The sequence below is a fragment of the Felis catus genome, chromosome B1 (genome assembly GCF_018350175.1).
Source record: "Felis catus isolate Fca126 chromosome B1, F.catus_Fca126_mat1.0, whole genome shotgun sequence".
NCBI lineage: Eukaryota > Metazoa > Chordata > Mammalia > Carnivora > Felidae > Felis > Felis catus.
The window spans coordinates 27,400,397-27,419,336 of NC_058371.1; the positions used below are offsets into that span (position 1 = coordinate 27,400,397).

At 41.2% G+C, this 18,940-nt stretch overlaps 1 protein-coding gene across 1 annotated transcript in view; it reads left to right on the forward strand.

Annotated features, from left to right (window-relative positions):
- Positions 1-18,482, forward strand: part of LOC109498771 — a 32,023-nt gene extending 13,541 nt beyond the window's left edge. Inside the window, exon 3 of the mRNA XM_045055317.1 lies at positions 18,198-18,482. Coding sequence (XP_044911252.1) covers positions 18,198-18,313 — 116 coding nt within the window. The 3' untranslated portion in view covers positions 18,314-18,482. The remainder of the gene's footprint in view (positions 1-18,197) is intronic.
- The last annotated feature ends 458 nt before the right edge of the window (positions 18,483-18,940 follow it).

Consider the following 18,940-nt stretch of genomic DNA (forward strand, 5'->3'; position numbering starts at 1 on the left):
TTATCTTACTGGAGAGGCAGTTGCATTTGGGCTCCAGCTTTTCAATGAGAATGGCTCTATTTCCGACTTGCTTGGAAACTATTATTAACTATTATTCCAAACAATACGTTTGCATATTTGACAATCCGGAAACCAAATTTAGCTGTGCAAATTATAGACAACTGCTCTCTTGTAATGTCACTGTGATGTCCCAATTTTTAAGAAATGGAAGATTAACAAAGCTGGCTTTAAGTGCTTAAAACAATATTTTATGTAAAAAACCATTTCCCTTCGAAGATTCATGGATCTCTAAAATATTCCCAGAGCGCTCTGGAAGAAGATAACTATGAAATGTTTCTTTGAAAGGAAGGGGAAGCTGTACAACATCGAATAGAGGCCCAAACCCTTCAAAGCAATAAATGACATCAACTAACAAAGGAATTATTTTGAAACTAAGAGAGACTTAAGAGGTAATTTAAATGATTTAAACACCACCCTTTTCCCCTCCTCAAAACCCCCCCAAGACAATGCTCATAATGTTAGACTGACCTTTAGCATATGTGATTTTAATGAAAGACAAGACATTTTTCAGGCGCTGAATATATCTCAAACCTCCCTTTAAAGCAGTGATTTCTTGTACAAGCCCTTACACCAATTTGTGCAGAAGGGACATCTGACCTTTGAAAAATATTCCACGAGTCTGAGTCATCTAAATATATTATAGTTTCATTCTTGCATATAAGAGAAACCAACTACAGTTGGCTAATGGAGAGCTTAGTATCACAGTTCGAATGGCACTTACTGGGATCCCTCTGTGCAATTTTAGGCAAGTTACTTACCCTCTCTGAATCTATCTTTTCATCTTTAAAATAAGGATGATAATACTATCCTGCACGTTTACTGTAAATGGTGAATGGATTTGTGTGTGAGCACAGAGCACAGCGTTCAATACATGAGCATTAAGGCATTTTTCCTATGGGAACTTGTTACATGGAGCACAGTGAGAAAAAGCCAACTGCGTAATATGAGAATTCTTAGAGCTTGGGGCTCTTACTGAGAATGCAGTGGACCTAGGAGATGAAAGGACAGGGTCATATACATGGAATATGAAAAAAATACCATGGTTTCTGACATACCCATCAACCATATGCCAACTTAAAGGTGTCGTGCTGTTAATTTCAAGCTCATCTGTTGGGGTATCACAACCAACTTGCTTTTCTTGGGGTTTCCTAACCAGGTAGCTGAGGAACCATGATAATTGGGACAATGATGATATACCTACACTTCCTGCCAAATGATTAGTATATTTGGGCTTTTGCCCGCAGGGTGGGAAATGATACTTCTAGACCTAGGGAGGATGTTGATATGAAATTGTGGCTTTGCTCTGATGGTAATGTTTCAAGATTTAAATAGCTTCAAACTTAACCAGCCCCAATAGGTCAGAAGCTCTACAAACCCAGGGTTTTTGTAGATCAGTAGTCTTCAAACCGCTCTGCCCTGGTCTAGAGATCTGCCAAACTTGAAACTTCAGGGGAAAGAGTAACCTCTTCCATGAAGAAGAGATTTTTATAAATCATACATGATGGGTTATTCTCAGTTTATAATTTATACAACTTGTAGTCTTCAAAATGCTTACTTTTTACAATTATTGTCAATAAATACGAAGTTTTTGGAATATTTTTAAAAGTTGAAATTTATTTTTTTATTTAAAAAATTTGTTTAATGTTTATTTATTTTTGAGAGAGAGAGAGAGAGAGAGAGAGGGAAAGAGACAGTGTGTGAGTAGGGGAGGGGCTGAGAGAGAGGGAGACACAGAATCTGAAACAGGCTCCAGGCTCCGAGCTGTCAGCACAGAGCCTGATGTGGGGCTCAAACTCATGGACCGTGAGATCATGACCTGAGCCAAAGTTGGATGCTTAACTGACTGAGCCACCCAGATATCCCGAAATTTATTTTAATACATCTATGTGCACTCTAATCATTGCAACTAAATAGAGCATAGACTAGAAGAAAGGGGGACGACAGAAGAAATCTCAGGAGTCTGCTGTAATATCTCCCCTCAGGGGCAATTAGTAGTAAATTGCATGGGCAGATAGGGAGTATGACTTAATTCTTAGCTATATTTATTACCTCACTCGGAGTCATTCTCTAGAATATTTCTGATGGGTGACAATTCCGTCTTTATTTTATTGTACGTCTTTAGTTTTAACTACTATTCAAATTTATCAAAATTGTACATAACCTGGTTAAAAATCAAGCTGTATGTAAAGGGTAATAATGAAGTTTTTAAATGTTTTTGTTTATTTTTGAAGCAGAGAGAGAGACAGAGACAGAGTACGAGCAGGGGAGGGGCAGAGACAGAAGGAGACACAGAATCCCAACAGACTCCAGGCTCTGAGCTGTCAGCAGAGAGCCCAATGCGGGACTCAAACCCACAAACCGTGAGATCATGACCCAAGCGGAAGTTAGACGCTTAACTGACTGAGCCACCCAGGCGCCCCTAAAGGTTAATAATGAAAAACAGCTTTCCCCATCTCTACAACAAATCTGGGATCTTGCTGTCTGGAAGTGGTCATTTCCAATCTATTCTTTTAGCTGGTTATTTTGGTATTTATCTCCTTGGTGCTAAATAATACACATATACTGCTATTTCTTGATTTACCAATTTTAGACATTATTAATTTCTATTGTAGCAGTCAAGTTTACTTTGGTATACTCTTCTATTTCTCTAATTCTCCCAAAGACTGAAGGGTTAAATCATATTCGATGTTTACTCTGTTACTGTTGTATGTATATTGTTCACCTCTGAACCCAGGGATGTGCCATAGTTACAGTTTGCTTTAGAGAGTTTTGTCTGTGTTGGAGATAATTGATTGCCTTGGTCTTTTTTATTTCCTTAAACTTCTTTGACCCTCACCCCCCCCCCCCCACACACACACACAGACACACAGACACACACAGACACCACACACAGGATTGTTCAGGTCTGTCAAACACCTCCTGTTTCACTTTCAAATGGTCAAATATCTGATACTCAGTCAGCTGCAGAGGCATCCCTCCATGCGTCCTTTATTCTCCTCCTCCAGCCTGGGTTGGTTTTAAGCCACACCTGCTGCCCAGCTATGTGTAGGATTTTCCTCACACCTTTCCTGTGCATGACGTCAGCATGTCATTTCACTCCCTTATTTCCCTGAAGCACATTCCCCAGGAGCTTCTTAAGAAAGGGTGCGTCAGAGGTAAAATTCTTGACTCCCTGCCTATTTGAAAATATCTTTCCTCTACCTTTACACTTGGTTGTCCATTTGGCTGGTAATAGAACTCCAGCTGAAAATAATTTCCCTCAGAATTTTGGAGCTGGTGTTGGCATGATGTGTTCTAGCTTCCAGTGTTACCCTAGAGCATTCGGATGCCTTTCTGATCTCATTTCTTTTGTATGCGACTGTTTTTGTTCTCTCTCAAGGCTTTTAGTATCTTCCTTTTTATGCCTGGCGTCCCTTTTTCATTATTTATTCATTCATTGTGTTGAGCACTTTGTGGTTACTTTCAATCTGGAGACTCAGATTATTGAGTTCTGGAAAGTTTTCTATTCTTTCTTTGACAATTTCCTCTCTTCCGTTGTCTTCATTCTTTTTTTAGAACAGCCATTAGTTGATGTCAGACTTCTTGAATTGATTCTCTACATTTCTTACCTCTGTTCTGTTTTTCTTCTCTTTTCCTTTTGTTGCACTTTGGAGTGATTTCCTCACATTTATCAATCAGTCCCATTACTAAGCACTTAAAAATGAATGTGAATAATATATGCTTATGCTAAAGGTTCAAAATTGTAAAAGAGAATGTAGGAGTAAGCTTCCTCTGGACCTCGTTCTTCAAACACCCAGCTCACCATGTTGGTAGGGACATTTGGCACAGGAGAGGGTGGGGCTGGAAAACAGGAGCATTCTATAAAAGTTTGCATACTGAATAACGGAAGTCTCAGCTCTCCTTCTTCACCCTGCTCCTAGAATGCAACCATCCAGGGCGTATATTCTCCTGGATAGAAACTGGCTAAGAGGTTTGCTGGAGAATAGAGCCTTGGCTATCAGCATCTTTGGGTCTTTCCTCCCTGGTTGGTAAGATTCCCTAACATAGTACATTCTAATGTCCTGTTTCGAGAGTTATAAGCCTGAAGCCCAGCTGCTAACATTTTGAGAAAAGAGAGTGGGTGTGGGATGGGGTGTTGGGGGCTGGGGCTGTTAGGGGAGCTGCCTCAGTATGTAAATTTCTACCTCATCCACTTTCTGTTTTCCATATTGTGCCACCACCCCTCAACCATGCCTGGTCTCTCAACCCAGAGACCTTTTGTTTCACCCTCTCTGGAGCATAAACTCTTAATCTTCTGCTGGGGAAAGGGAGCAGAAGTCATCTGGTTGAGTTGAGTAAGGGAAGGGTTCTGTAGTTCTAACCGCTTTTTCTGGTCTTTAGATTGGATGATTTCTATTGATCTAGTTTCTTGCCTACTGATGTTTTCCTTTGTTTTCTCTACCCTACTCTTACTTGTCTACCTAGTGAATATTTTATTTCAGATAATACTATTCTGCTTTAGAATTTCCATTATATATTTTTTAGTAGTTTCCATATCTCTGCTGAGATTTCCTACCTGTTCATATATTATGAATATATTTTATTTTATTGAATATAGTTTTAATAGATGCTTTGAAATCCTTGTCTGCATCTTCACAATATTAATTCATGAACATAGCATGCCTCTCCATTTAAGTATTTTAACGTTTCTTTTTAACAGTGTTTTGTAGGTTTTGGTGTGCATATATTACACATCGTATCAGATCTATTCCCAAATATTTCACATTTCTTCATGTTATTTATTATACATGATGCTTTTCAAATTTCAATTTCCAATTATTTGTTGGTAGTGATAGAAATAAAATGGATTTTTTTGTAGAGAATGACTTCACCCCTTGTAAACATGCTAATTAGCTTTAGTAGCTTATCTATAGATTCCACTGGATTTTCTATATATGCAATTATGTTGTGTCAATAAATAAAGAGGGTTTACTTCTCTCTTTGCAATATGAGTATTTTTTTTTCCTTTGTCTTGCCTGATTGCACTGACCAGATCTTCTACTACAATGTTGACTAGAACTTCCCTTGTTCCTGATGTTAGGGGGCAAATTTTAATCTGTAACATTAACTGTTAAACATTAAATGATGACAGTATTTCATGTTGAGAAACTTGTGTTACTAGTTTGCTGAGAAGTTTTTTAAAAATCTGGAATCGGTAATGGATTTTATCAAATACCTTTTCTATTAAGATGATTATATAGTTTTTCTTTCAAAATTTGTTTGGATGGCAAGCTACATTGTTTTTCAGTGTTAAAGCATTCCTCAGATGAACCCCATTTGGTCACTTGGATGAATTGCTCTTTTTGTACATTGATGAGTTTGATTTGTTAAATATTATTAAAATTTTTGTATTTATGGTCAAATAAAATAAAATCCTTGTCTGCCACTTCATTTTATTTTATTTTTTAAAAAAATGTTTACTTATTTATTTTTGAGAAAGAGAGAGAGAGGGAGAGAGAGCAGGGAAGGGGAAGAGGGAAAGGGAGAGAGAGAATCCCAAGCAGGCTTTACACTGTCAGCACAGAGCCCGATGTGGGACTTGAACTCACAAACTGTGAGATCGTGACCCGAGCCGAAACCAAGAGTCAGATGCTTGACTGACTGAGCCACACAGGCTCCCCCTTTTCTGCTACTTTAAACACTTGGATCATATCAAGGCCAGTTTCTGTTGATTACTTTTTCCCTTGAGTATGAGTCACATTTAAAAAACATTTTTTTAAACGGCCAACTAATATTTGACCAAGCAGGAAAGAATATCCAATAGAATAAAGACAGTCTCTTCAGCAAGTGGTGCTGGGAAAACTGGACAGCGACATGCAGAAAAATGAACCTGGACCACTTTCTTACACTATACACAAAAATAAACTCAAAATGGATGAAAGACCTAAATGTAAGACAGAAAGCCATCAAAATCCTGGAGGAGAAAGCAGGCAAAAACCTCTTTGACCTTGGCTGCAGCAACTTCTTACTCAACACATTTCCAGAGTCAAGGGAAACAAAAGCAAAAATGAACTACTGGGACCTCATCAAAATAAAAAGCTTATGCACAGCGAAGGAAACAATCAACAAAACTAAAAGGCAATCGATGGAATGGGAGAAGATATTTGCAAACGACATATCAGATAAAGGGTTAGTATCCAAAATCTATAAAAAATTTATCAAACTCAACACCAAAACAACAAATAATCCAGTGAAGAAATGGGCAAAAGACATGAATAGACACTTCTCCAAAGAAGACATCCAGATGGCCAACCTACACATGAAGAAATGGTCCACATCACTCATCATCAGGGAAACACAAATCAAAACCACAATGAGATGTCACCTCACATCTGTCAGAATGGCTAACATTAACAACTCAGGCAAAAACAGATGTTGGTGAGGATGCGGAGAAAGAGGATCTCTTTTGTACTGCTGGTGGGAATGCAAACTGGTGCAGCCACTCTGGAAAACAGTATGGAGAGTCCTCAAAAAATTAAAAATAGAACTACCCTATGACTTGGCAATTGCACTACTAGGTATTTATCCAAGGGATACAGGTATGCTGTTTCGAAGGGACACATGCACCCCCATGTTTACAGCAGCACTATCAACAATAGCCAAAGTATGGAAAGAGCCCAAATGTCCATTGATGGATGAATGGATAAAGAAGATGTGGCATATGTGTGTGTGTGTGTGTGTGTGTGTGTGTGTATCAGAGTATTACTCAGCAATCAAAAAGAAGGAAATCTTGCCATTTGCAACTACATGGATGGAACTAGAGGGTATTATGCTAAGCAAAATTAGAGAAAGACAAATATCATATGACTTCACTCATATGAGGACTTAAAGACACAGAACAGATGAACACAAGGGAAGGGAAGCAAAAATAATATAAAAACAGGGAGGGGGACAAAATACAAGAGACTCTTAAATATGGAGAATAAACAGAGGGTTACTGGAGGGGTTGTGGGAGGAGGGATGGGCACAATGGGTAAGGGGTATTAAGGAATCTACTCCTGAAATCATTGTTGCACTATATGCTAACTAACTTGGATGTAAATTAAAAAAATAAAATTAAATTAAAAAATAATAATAAATAAATATTTTTATTAATGTTTATTCATTTTTTGAGAGAAAGAGACAGAGCATGAGTGGGGGAGGGGCAGAGAAAGAGGGAGACATAGAATCCGAAACAAGCTCTAGGCTCTGAGCTGTAGCACAGAGCCCTACACGGGGCTCGACCTCATGAACCACAGACCATGACCTGGCCAAAGTTGGACGCTTAACCGACTGAGCCACCCAGGCGCCTTGAGTATGAGTCACATTTTAAAATTTCTTCATACATTGAATAATTTTGGATTATATTCTGGACATTGTGAATATTATGTTGTAGATAATCTGGAAAAGTGTTGTTGTTTTCCAAGCAAATACTTCAGTTGCACTCAAACTGAAAACTCTGATTTTTAGGTGATAGTTCAGATCTCATTCTAGTTCTTGTACCTTTATTTGGGCTGTTTGCACTTTTCCCTGTGATGTGTAGCTTGAAAGTCACCTAGATATTTGGTCAGAGTTTATACATATCATTTGTGGTTCCTTGTCACTGGCCTTCACCTTTCCAAAATTACAACTTCACTTTCCAGGGGCTATGGTTGCCCTATGCTCTGCCCTCTGGTTCTTTAAGCCTGGAAGACTAGATTTTCTGCTGGAGTTTTAATTGTGCACCTGATCACCTTCCCTTCGTCTAAGAAATAAAAAGGGATGGGGGAGCTCACCCAGCCATCCTGTGCCATCCTCTTCTTCCAAATGTCAACTCCCCTCTCTAGAACCTGTTTGCTTTTGCTCACTGGACAGTGCCTTCGGAGAGGTTATTTCTTCTAATCTTTATGGTTATAGCCTGTGGGAGGGCAGGTCTAGTAGGAACTTACTCTACTAAATCAGAAGTAGACTGTAACTGCTTCTCAAACAACTTTTTAAACAATTCTATCGTCAGTCACTAACTCTGCTTCCAAAATAACTGGGTGCCACCAGTTTCTGGGATTTTGGAGTTGATGTGCACGAATGACAATACCACTGCTACTATATTCATCCGTAGAAAATCTTTTAGTGAGCATTAATGATTATTTGTTTTAGAGAGAGAGAGACAGAGACAGAGACAGAGACAGAGAGCAGGGGAGGGGCAGAGAGAAAGAGAGAGAGAGACACACACACACACACACACACACACACACACACACACACACACACACACACAAAACCCAAAGCAGGCTCCAGGCTCTGAGTTCTCAGCACCATGAATGGTGAGATCATGACCTGAGCTGAAGTCAGATGCCACCGCCCCCCCCCCCCCCCCACAGACTTAGCCACCCAGGTGCCCTGACTTTTAGTGAGCATGAGATAGCATACAAATAAAGTAGGAGATAACGGAAAATTGTGTCATGGAACATTCTAAATCGGACATAACCTATTTAGCCTCATGTGGCAGAGGTTAGGTTTTTCAGCCTCAGGTGGGCCAGAATAGGAGCATTCCTTTAAATCGGTATTTTTAAAAACGTGGCTAAGGACTTGTAACATCAGAATTACCTGGGGTGCACTTAAAAATGAGTATTTTTAGGCCCACCTGAATCTTCCCAAAACAGAATATAGGGGTGGAGGCTAATCATTTGTAGACAGTGCTCCATAAGGGCTGCCCGTCATTCCGATGGTCTTAGGCTGTATAATCAACAAATAGCCTCCTGATGTGTGGGTGACCTTCCAGGGGCCAGGCTGCCGGAGAGTTACTGCCAATCACAAGTCTGACTGTTACCAGCAGCACCTGACTTCAAGGAAATCAACGCGTTCAGGATGGTAAACACAAATAGTTTGGAAGCATATTGTATGATAGGTAACGGTTTGGTTTTTTTTTCTTTTTATAGCATCCGTTCGAAGTGAGGTTTTAGAATAAGACTTCAGGGCTGAAATTTGGAGGTGCTGTTAACATTTATGTTCTGTAACTTCCTGTCAAGAAGTCACTCTAATGGAGAACAAATACGACCCCTTTGCTAGAAAGACGTGACCTTGTCACTGTTCTCTCTGACTTCCTCTGACCTTCAGTCAGACATTCAGTCAGACAATATCAAAGGTTTACTCTATCATAATAATCTCATAGCACCAGTCACTGTAGAACACTACATACATACCGGAAAGCTTTATGAAGGTTATCTCATTAATTTCTGGAAGTTAATTTTTATTTTTACCTTGCTATCAACCCAAGGGCACAGAGAAAGTGTAATTGGTTTGCTAGGTCCATTTAATTAGGAATTGGCCTAATTCTTAATTCATTGGCTACTCTAGTCAATCAACTTAGGTCCCAGTAAACTTGTTCTAGAGAAGTTAGTGTACTTTTTATTTTTTTTAAGTTTATTTATTTATTTTGAGAGAGGCAGAGAGAGCAAGCAGGGGAGGGACAGAGAGAAGGAGAGATAGGGAATCCTAAGCAGGCTCCATGCTGTTACAAAGAGCCTGATGCAGAGCTGGAACTCACGAACCACAAAATCATGACCTGAGCTGAAGCCAAGAGTTGGACACTGAACCAACTGGGCCACTCTGGCGCCTCTAGTATACTTTTTACAGGATCCCTTTATCTATTGAGGTACAAACTGTTTCCTGAGAAAAGCCCCCCCCCCCCCCCCCCTCGACAGCTATACCTTAAACTGCAGAAAAAGAAGATTTGGACATAATCCAGCAAGTCTTTACTTTCAATTGAAATAAAATTTGAATCTCTTTAGGGCCTGAGTCAAAACTTTTGGCTTCATTCACTGGTTCAGAATTCAAAATAATTTCCCCCTCTGATCTTGTACTCCTTTCCTGAATATTATTGAATTCAAATCCCCTGAAATGGAGCTAATCTGGTCTAGTTGAAGTTTTAGAATTCTTTAAATCCTCAAACAGGTTGAGTTTATCTGGGGCTCGGAAGTGGTGAACCTCAACATTACAAGGTTTTCTCTGAACTCAGACCACCCAATGATTCTTCTCCTGCAGAACTGTTGTTTAGCCCTGAGGTGCAGATTTTCAATTCCTTCCTCCCTCCTTTCCTCTCTCCCTCCCTTGCTTCCTCCCTTCCTTCTTTTTAATTGTTTGTTATTCCCACTTTTCAGACAGGGAAATTGAAACACTAGAAAGATAAACACTGTGCTCATGTCTCGGTTACACACACCTTTTCTTGGGAGGTAGAAAAAAGAATAAAAGGCAGGTCTCCCTCTCCAAGGCTATATAACCTCTCTCTCTGGGCCCTTTACAAGGCCCCAAGTCATATACCCTTGGGGTATATGAACCCTTAGAGGGCCTTTGGAGAAAACAAGAGAGATTTTTGGATTATCTTAATATTTCAAAAAATCTAACAGAAATTGCACATGTCTCAAAATAAAACTACATGGATTAACTAGAATGTCATGGTATTTTTGCTTTTGATTAGGGTTAAATTAATTCAGTTTGATAACATTGATTATCATGCTGATCTGAAGCTGTGATTACAGTTATATACGTCTTAGATGATTAAAATGTGAAAATAGGCTAATTATGTCTTAATAAATGCAGTTTATTTGATAGGCAGAATCATAAAATCTGAAACTAACGAGAAAAAATGTGACAAATTCTGGGAACTCTTTACATATATCTAGAACAGGTAGAGTTCCAACAAATATAAAACTCCAAAACATATCTGTTTCAAAATTCTTTCAGAATCACAAAACCCCATATACTTGTTCTTTCTGCTTGCCTTAACACGAACAGTGTAAGGTCAAATTGCCCATTCTTACACTTTGGACAATGGGATGACTATGGTCCATTGACCAGCTAATGCCCATAAATGACAGCTATTTCATCTTAAGTACGTGTGTGTTAACTTATCTAATTTCAGATTATTGGGGTGATGTCTATGGATGCTACTGGTACATTAAAGGAAGGGTTTTGAGGGACACCTGGGTGGCTCAGTGGGTTAAGCATCTGACTTCAGCTCAGGTCATGATCTCATGGTTGGTGGGTTCGAGCCCTGCATCGGGCTCTGTGCTGACATCCCACAGCCTGGAGCCTGCTTCAGATTCTGTGTCTCCCTCTCTCTCTGACCCTTTCCCACTCATGCTCTCTTTCTCTCTCTTTTTCTCTCTCTTCAAAAATAAAAACGTTAAAAAAATTAACATCAATCGATCAATAAATAAAAGAAGGTATTTGAAATCAACAACACAATTATTATATTGAGAAACAAACAGGTAAGTTTAATTTATCATTCTGCTAAAGCTCAATAGATCTCTTTCCAATGTGCTAACAACTCGTGGCAGTTGTTCAGGGCAGTTACGCTAGTTTGCAAAGTATAAATAGACGCAGAACATATTTTCTGATCTCTTATGAATCATTAGACTAGTCAAAAGACATTTCTTTGAGGAAATACTCAACTCGCTTCCCTGAGCTAATTCTATAGACTGAGGTTTTCATAATCATGTTACAATCACTGTGGCTTTGGGCGTCACTTTTGTGACTCACCTGGCTCAGGCTGCCTTGGACACACGGTCTGGAGTTCACGATGCTGAAGGGCATCTCAGCAATGGCTGAGATCATTGTTTCCCCAGGGCATGGCCTTTAAAGGTTAAATCAGTGGGGAGATGGTACAGGCTCCGGGGCTTAGGAACATGTGGCTTGCTAAGTGTAGGCTGCGTTCTTGCCTGGTATGTTCTGGTTCCAGAGATCTTTCTGGAGTGTTTCTTGGCCTTGAGGAAAGGTCAGACAACATTGCTGTCTCCAGGCAGGTGCCTATGAATTTCGACCTAACACCGGAAGAGGCTAGCTGTCAGTCACAAGGGGTTATTTGTGTGATCACTGCATGTCTGTTGGAAAACAATACACAAGAACAACAACATGTGACGTAACAGAAGCTTAATCCATCTGGGTTCCTCGTATGTAAAGGAGGGGAGGTGCAGATGGTCCCTGGGGGGGACCTCCCAGGCTCTGACCAACTTTCTATATGTCTAAGCTACCTTAGCAAATCTCAGAGTAAAGATTGCCCTGCACAACACTCTTGGCCAAATTAAACCAGACAGGTGGTAGTTCACATGTGTGCGAGACTCTCATTTCCGGGTAGGGGAAGCTAGGTTGAGACAAAGCTATGCCTCAAAGTACATACTTTAATCTAAAAAAAAAAAAAAAAAAAAAAAAAAGGAAATTCCTCCTGTGGAGGGTGACTCTTTTCCTTTGGTTTCTTCACGCGAATACAGAAAACAACCAGCTTGTGACACTTGTAAGCATCCGCATCGGAACATTTCATCCCAGGATTCGAAGGGTTAATGATTATAAAATTTTTAATTGTGCAATTTTCTGTGATCTCAGATGTGCCTTTAAAGTTCTTCCTTTCCAGGGGCACCTGGGTGGCTCAGTCAGTTAAGTGTCCGACTTTGGCTCAGGTCATGATCTCACAGTTTGTGAGTTCGAGCCCCACGTCGGGGCTCTGTGTGGACGGCTCAGGGCCTGGAGCCTGCTTCGAATTCTGTGTCTCCCTCTCCTCAGCTCCTCCCCTGCTCACATTCTGTCTCTCTCTCAAAGTAAATAATGATTAAAAATTTTTTTTTTAAATTCTTACTTTCCATTTGTCTTTCATCCTGAGCTCCCTCCCCTGCATGAGATGTGTGGGGCTTGGCACCTGTGAGCACTCTAATAAGAATTTCTTATTAATTCGGCTGTCATTTATTTGGACTTCAGTCTATGCTAAATGCCATTGTTCTAAGCCTATATCATCTAAGCCTCACAATAACCTAATGATTTGTTCTTGTCTTTATTTTACAGATGAAGAAATGGAGATTTTTGAGGGACTGAGTAACTTGCCTAAAGTCATATAACGTGAAAAGACAGGATTCAGACTAAAGCATGTTTGACTTGAGAGCCTGTGTTCTTAATCACTATGCCATACTGTTTCCCTAGTTTTTGCTGAAAGAATGAATAATATGTGCTCTCTCACACTAGGGAGAGCATAGTATGAAAAGATCTCTGCTTGAAGACGTCCTCTGTGATGGAGAGGAAGGGTCTTGGGGTGGGGGTTCTCTTGCCAGTTTCCCCAGCAAAACCAGACATAATGACTCAATACTACTTACAGAAATTCAGAAATACGTACACACAAAGCAAAAGTCCACACTTCACAAGAGCACATTCAAGCAAATGACATATATTAAACCCATTACAATGGTTGTTCTTGGGGGTGAGGAATAGCAGTAGGAAATAAGGCTAAAAGGCAACAAATAAATACAGAAGACAAGAGGAGGGACCCTGTGAGGGCCCAGCGATGACCATGGGGTGTGACTGAGAAGTATCACAGATGCAACCCTTTGCACTTGAGCATCTCCCCTCCCCCCAAAACAGAGTAAGAGCCAGGACAAGGGGAAAGTAGATCATGTTAGGAAAAGATTTGGAATGGGAAAGAAAACATGAGTGTCTCCTTCCTCACATTCAGAAATCATTCATTTAGTCTTAGAACGGAACGGCTTTGAACATCAGCTACACACAGGCATGAGGTTGGCTCCATCAGACATTTAATTTTTGACAGAGAATAAAAGGTTTGAGGTCCTATCATTTATATATTGAAGGGGAAACAGTCTCAGAATGTGCAAGCCACAGGGATGGTCAGAGTTACTTCACAGATAAGAAAGCCAAAGTTCAGAATGGTTGAAGATGTTACTGTTGCTAGGGTCAGATCCCCATGCTTCTTCTCAAGGCCTGTCTGCCTCAGCTGGTCTCTGGCCATCCCCTGCATGGTGATATCTCTCTGCTTCCCTTGCTGAACCAGGGATGGGTTTTCTTGGCCAATTTTCCTCCTCTTCATTACCTTGACTCAGAAGAGCCTCGACTTTGGGACAGATAGATGTAATTGAATATGGGCTGAAAAGCTCAGTAAATGCTGATGATAATGGTCATTGATATTAAATATTAAGGAAGACGTTCTTTGACTCTTCAAATGTTTCAGTGAGGAAATGAGTTTTGTACTACTTGTTCTGGATTGTTGTGGCTTTTCATTTTATTCTAGTTTCAGCCCTCGTGTTAACTAACTGTATGAATGTGAAACTATCACATTGATCTTGGCTTTTGTATCTTCATTTGTCCAAAAGAGGACGGTTTTATATTCCCCAAATAGCCTTCTAGCCAAGGCTTCTATGGTCAAGGCTCCTTTGGGGCCCCAGAACTAACATGCCTCACCAAGACATGCATGGGAGAGCTCATGCTCACAGGATAATCTCTACGTAGGTCTTCTACATGTCAGCTCTTCCGCTGGGTGGGAGTCCTGTGTCATTTCACCCATAAACGAGCAATGAGGTGCTCGTGAAGAGCCAGGTGCCAGTAGAGACAGACAGTCCTTGCCTTCTAGGCACTGTCATCTTATTGGAGGAAGAATGACAGATAGACAAAAGCACACTAAGAGCCAAACCATGACAGGGAGAACAGGTGTCATGGTGCTTGTCCTACATCCAATCTGGCTGTGAGCAGTGAGGGAGAACTTCTCAGAGGAAGAGGATTTTTGCTGGATTTTGAATCGAGGTAGGCCTCTGAGAGCAAAGGCATCAAAGTACAACAATTGACGGTGATGTCATAAACAGACGAAAGACACAGTCAAGGGGCCCAAGGCATGCTGGGGCCCAGATGCCCCAAGGCATGCTGGGGCATCTGCAAGGAACTGTCTAGAGCAGAAGACAATAGTGTTCAGATCTCAGCTCCCAGATGAATGTAAACTATGAAGGTGACCAACTAAAAGGCACTCTTTACAGCATGTTTTGGTGAGTAGGCATTGGAGTGTGTATCCAAGATTAAAAGTAGAAGAATGTGAGTTAACAAAGGTGGTTAGTGAACCCCCAAGCAGAGTGTGGCTGTGTGGAGAGAATCAGCACCAGCCGGGCACTTCCTGGGGGAGCCTGGAACCAGCTGACCATTTGAATATGGACAGGACACAAACTCACCAGGAGTTAACACAAAGACAAAGAGGACGTCTAACCTACTGAGAGATAACACAAAACTGTGAATAATGGATACGTATTGAAAAATACGAGTTGAGTGGAGGTCATTGCAAGTCAGAATGATTTTAAAAGGTAGCTTAAAACTCAACTTTTCTTAACAAGAAAGAGTGACTCTATGAGAAGACAATGCTGCCAAGAGCTTTTTCTGCCCACGTTGAAAATGTACGCATGCCACCTGAACAATTTTGGTTTGCATCTGAATAAGTTCAAGTGCCTATCAGAGTCAATAAATCTATAAATCAATATGCTGTTTCAGATACAATGTACATCAGCGTGTCCCCCTGGAACCTGGAATAATGCCTTCCTGTATAATTATTTACACATGTGCACAGGTAGATAGATGATAGATAGATAGATAGATAGATAGATAGATAGATAGATAGATAGATAGATAAGGATAGATAGATAGATAGACAAGGATAGATAGATGTAATTGAATATGGGCTGAAAAGCCAGATTGGGAGTGAATTGTGAGGGGCCTTGCATGCCTGTCTATGGAACTGGGCATTTCTCTTTGGACAATAGAAAACCATTAGTGTTTCTATTGAGAAAGTATGGAGTATGGAGTTCAGATGAGGACTTTATGGATTGAGCTTCTGTCTGCTTTTTGGAAACTAAGGGTGAGTTAATAAACTATAAGCTAGGAGGCATATAGTTGCTGAAAGCCATCTGTAAGGCCAAATGGACCTGTTCCCATAACAGCCATCAGCTTTGCTCCAGGGAGTGGGGATCCTGAGTGCAGGACAAGGCATACAGGGATAGTAGTTGTTTAGGTACAGCTTCCTCTAAGGGCTCTCCATGACATCAGTGCGGCAATGCTGGAACACACTTAAGCTTTGGGCTTCCTTCTCTGACCTCACAGATCTTCCCTCCTGAAGGTCTCTCTACCTCCAGTAGAAGAAAAGAAGACAGATTTTTGGAAAGAATAAGAATTGAGTTCAGGCTGTGGTAAGCAGTTTGCCTAAGGTTAACTGGTATTTATATGACATGAGATGGAAGCAGGATGCTCAAATTCTTAATAGAATCACAAATAATTGCCTGTCTCTCTTTGTTGGGCATGCTTCTATTTAGTAGTCACCCTTTTTTTTTTTTAAGTTTCTTTATTTATTTTGAGAGAGAGACAGAATGTCCAGGAGACGGCCAGAGAGAGGAGAGAGAGAGAATCCCAAGCAGGCTCCATGCTGTCAGCACAGAACATGACTCGGGGCTTGATCTCATGAACCATGAGATCATGACCTGAGCTGAAATCAAGAGTTGGACACTTAGCTGACTGAGCCACCCAGGTGCCCGTAGGTAGTCACCCTATACTCATACATAGAGAAGATGGTAGGAGACAAACAGAATGACAACTAGACTACTTGGCTTTTCTAAATATATTGTTCTGGAGACTTATCTGAGATTATTAGACCAATACTGATGGCCACCTCTAATTTTTTTAAAAAAAATTTATTTTAGAGAGAGAGAAGGAGCACATGAGTGGGGGACAGGGACAGAAGGAGAGTAGAATCTTAAGCGAGTTTCACGCTCAGCACAGAGCCTGACATGGAGCTCCATCCCACGACCCTGGGATCATGACCTGAGCCTGAATCAAAAGTCAGATGCTCAACTGACTGAGCCACCCAGGCACTCCAGGAATCTCTAATAATTTTGGTGCGTTAGGCAGCCCACAGCACAGTTTCAAATATGTCTTTAGAATCTGACAGCACTGCTTTGTCATCATCAGAGCTGGTGCCGTTACCACCCACTTCCGTTTGACGACAGGAAAACTGAGGCTCAGAAAACTTACGAAAATTCCCTGGGAACTCCCAGCAAGTGAGCTGCAGATCTATGATTTAGATTTAAACCTTCTGACCCCCAGTCCAGTGTCCTTCACTTTCTGCCACAGGAAAAAGCAGTCTCGATTTTGATTCTGCATCGGTAAAGTTCCTTTCTACTAGCTCATTCTGCTTCTCAGGCCTTGAGACGCTGCTGACCTCCAATACAACAGTGGTCAAGGGCCGAGGCCCTACCCGACTCCCAGGACAAAGGTTTCGGTGAAGGAGCACACCGCCCAATCACACATTCTTATTTGCTCAGAGAGGATCATATTACAGGGTCATCTCTGTTCCACTCCATGCTTCCGTGTTCATTTACGTACACAGAGAAAACTGTGTTTGGGATTTTCAAAGTCTAGCAGAACATTTCCCTATTTCATCACTGACAGGTTTTGTTTTGTTTTGTTTTTGACCCATTGGTATAATCTGTTCTTTACAGCTTGAATATAAGAGCGGAACTGTGAATGAGTATAAAAAATGTTAAGGATATAGAAGGGTCCAGACTGGTGTTTCCAATAGAGGAAAATACCCCAATGATGTCACTATATCAGCTCCTTTGTTTATTGAGAAGGGTAGCTGTTTCAAAGGGGGAGAGAGGGAGAGATCGATTTTCACTTGAAGGCACGGACCTTGAGTTATTTACCTTTGCATCTTGCCCCTGTCTTAGCTCAGCTTCCAGAAAGGTGCTATCTCTAGAAGATATGCTAAGTATGAATGACTAAGGACCCCGGTGACCACCTGCTCATCCCCTACATTACTCGTTTCCATTCCTATTGTGGTTTAGGACTTTAAATAGCTTTGAATAATCCCTCTAGTTTAAAATTAGATATGCCAAATAGAGCCATGGAATGGGGTCTTCTCTGAACCAGCTCTGGGGGAGGGGTAAAAATAGTTATATTTAGAAATACAGCTATTAATAGCTTCATTTGCTCGGCTCCTGGGTGGCTCAGTGGTTAAGCTTCTGAATATTGATTTCGGCTCAAATGAAGACCTCATAATTTGTAGGATTGAGCCCTGCATCGGGGTGTGTGCTGACAGCGTGGAGCCTGCTTGGGATTCTCTGTCTCCCTCTCTCTCCGTCCCTACCTCTGCTTGCTCTCTTTCTCTCTCAAAAATAAATAAATAAACATTTTTCAAAAATAGCTTCATTTTCTTCTAAGGCTCCTCTGCTCACAGAAAATAAAAAAAGGGTGTCAGATATTCTCCACCCTATGCCCCCTCTTCAGGGTTTTGGCAACTATTTCCTGGCTTGGCCTGTGAAGTGACAATGGTGGTCTTACAGGTGTGGTGCTGCTAGAAGGAGCGGCTGCGGTGTGGACGGAGGACACTAGTGTTCAAGAAGCTGGAAAGCCAGCCACCTGCATTCTTCCAGCCAACATTCATTCCAGTTTCCTGTGACTTTTCCAGAATCCTGACTCCTCCAGTGAGAAGCCCCCTGGAGCAGCGCTTCCCAAAGTATAATCAGCAGTGTGACAAAGGCTGCTCTTGATCTGTCAAAACTTCGGTTTTCTTACCCATAAATCATGGACTATGGGAACCAATAAAGCTATGTGAGGATTAAATGAAATAATACCTGGGCTTTCCTGCTGGGAATATTGGTTCCCTTGGCCATCCCCCCTTGTCTTCTCAATGGCCAGAAGATACAACACATCCTCGAGTCCCTGTAATATCTTTCTACCCTCTTTTCTACCTGTGTGGCTCCTTGGCCTCAAAATCCCATTCAAGTCCCACTTCATCTGTGAGACTTCTGTGCAATGTCTGCCTAGCCTTGTGAACTTCTTGCATTTCTTAGAGCAGAGTGGTCCTGGTTGAGCCAACATTCAGAACAGGCATGTGGGGCTCCCACATGTCCCTAGGTGAGTTGCTTTGCATGGGAGGAGGACCCACAGGGGATCCCTGAGTAGAAAAATCTAGGTGCCAAGACACCTTGAGGGGGACAGAAGAAAGAAATGGTGCCAATAGTGTGTACGTTGGTGGGAGGGGCAGCCCAGCACCTTTGGAAACGGGTGGCATCCTCCCCATATC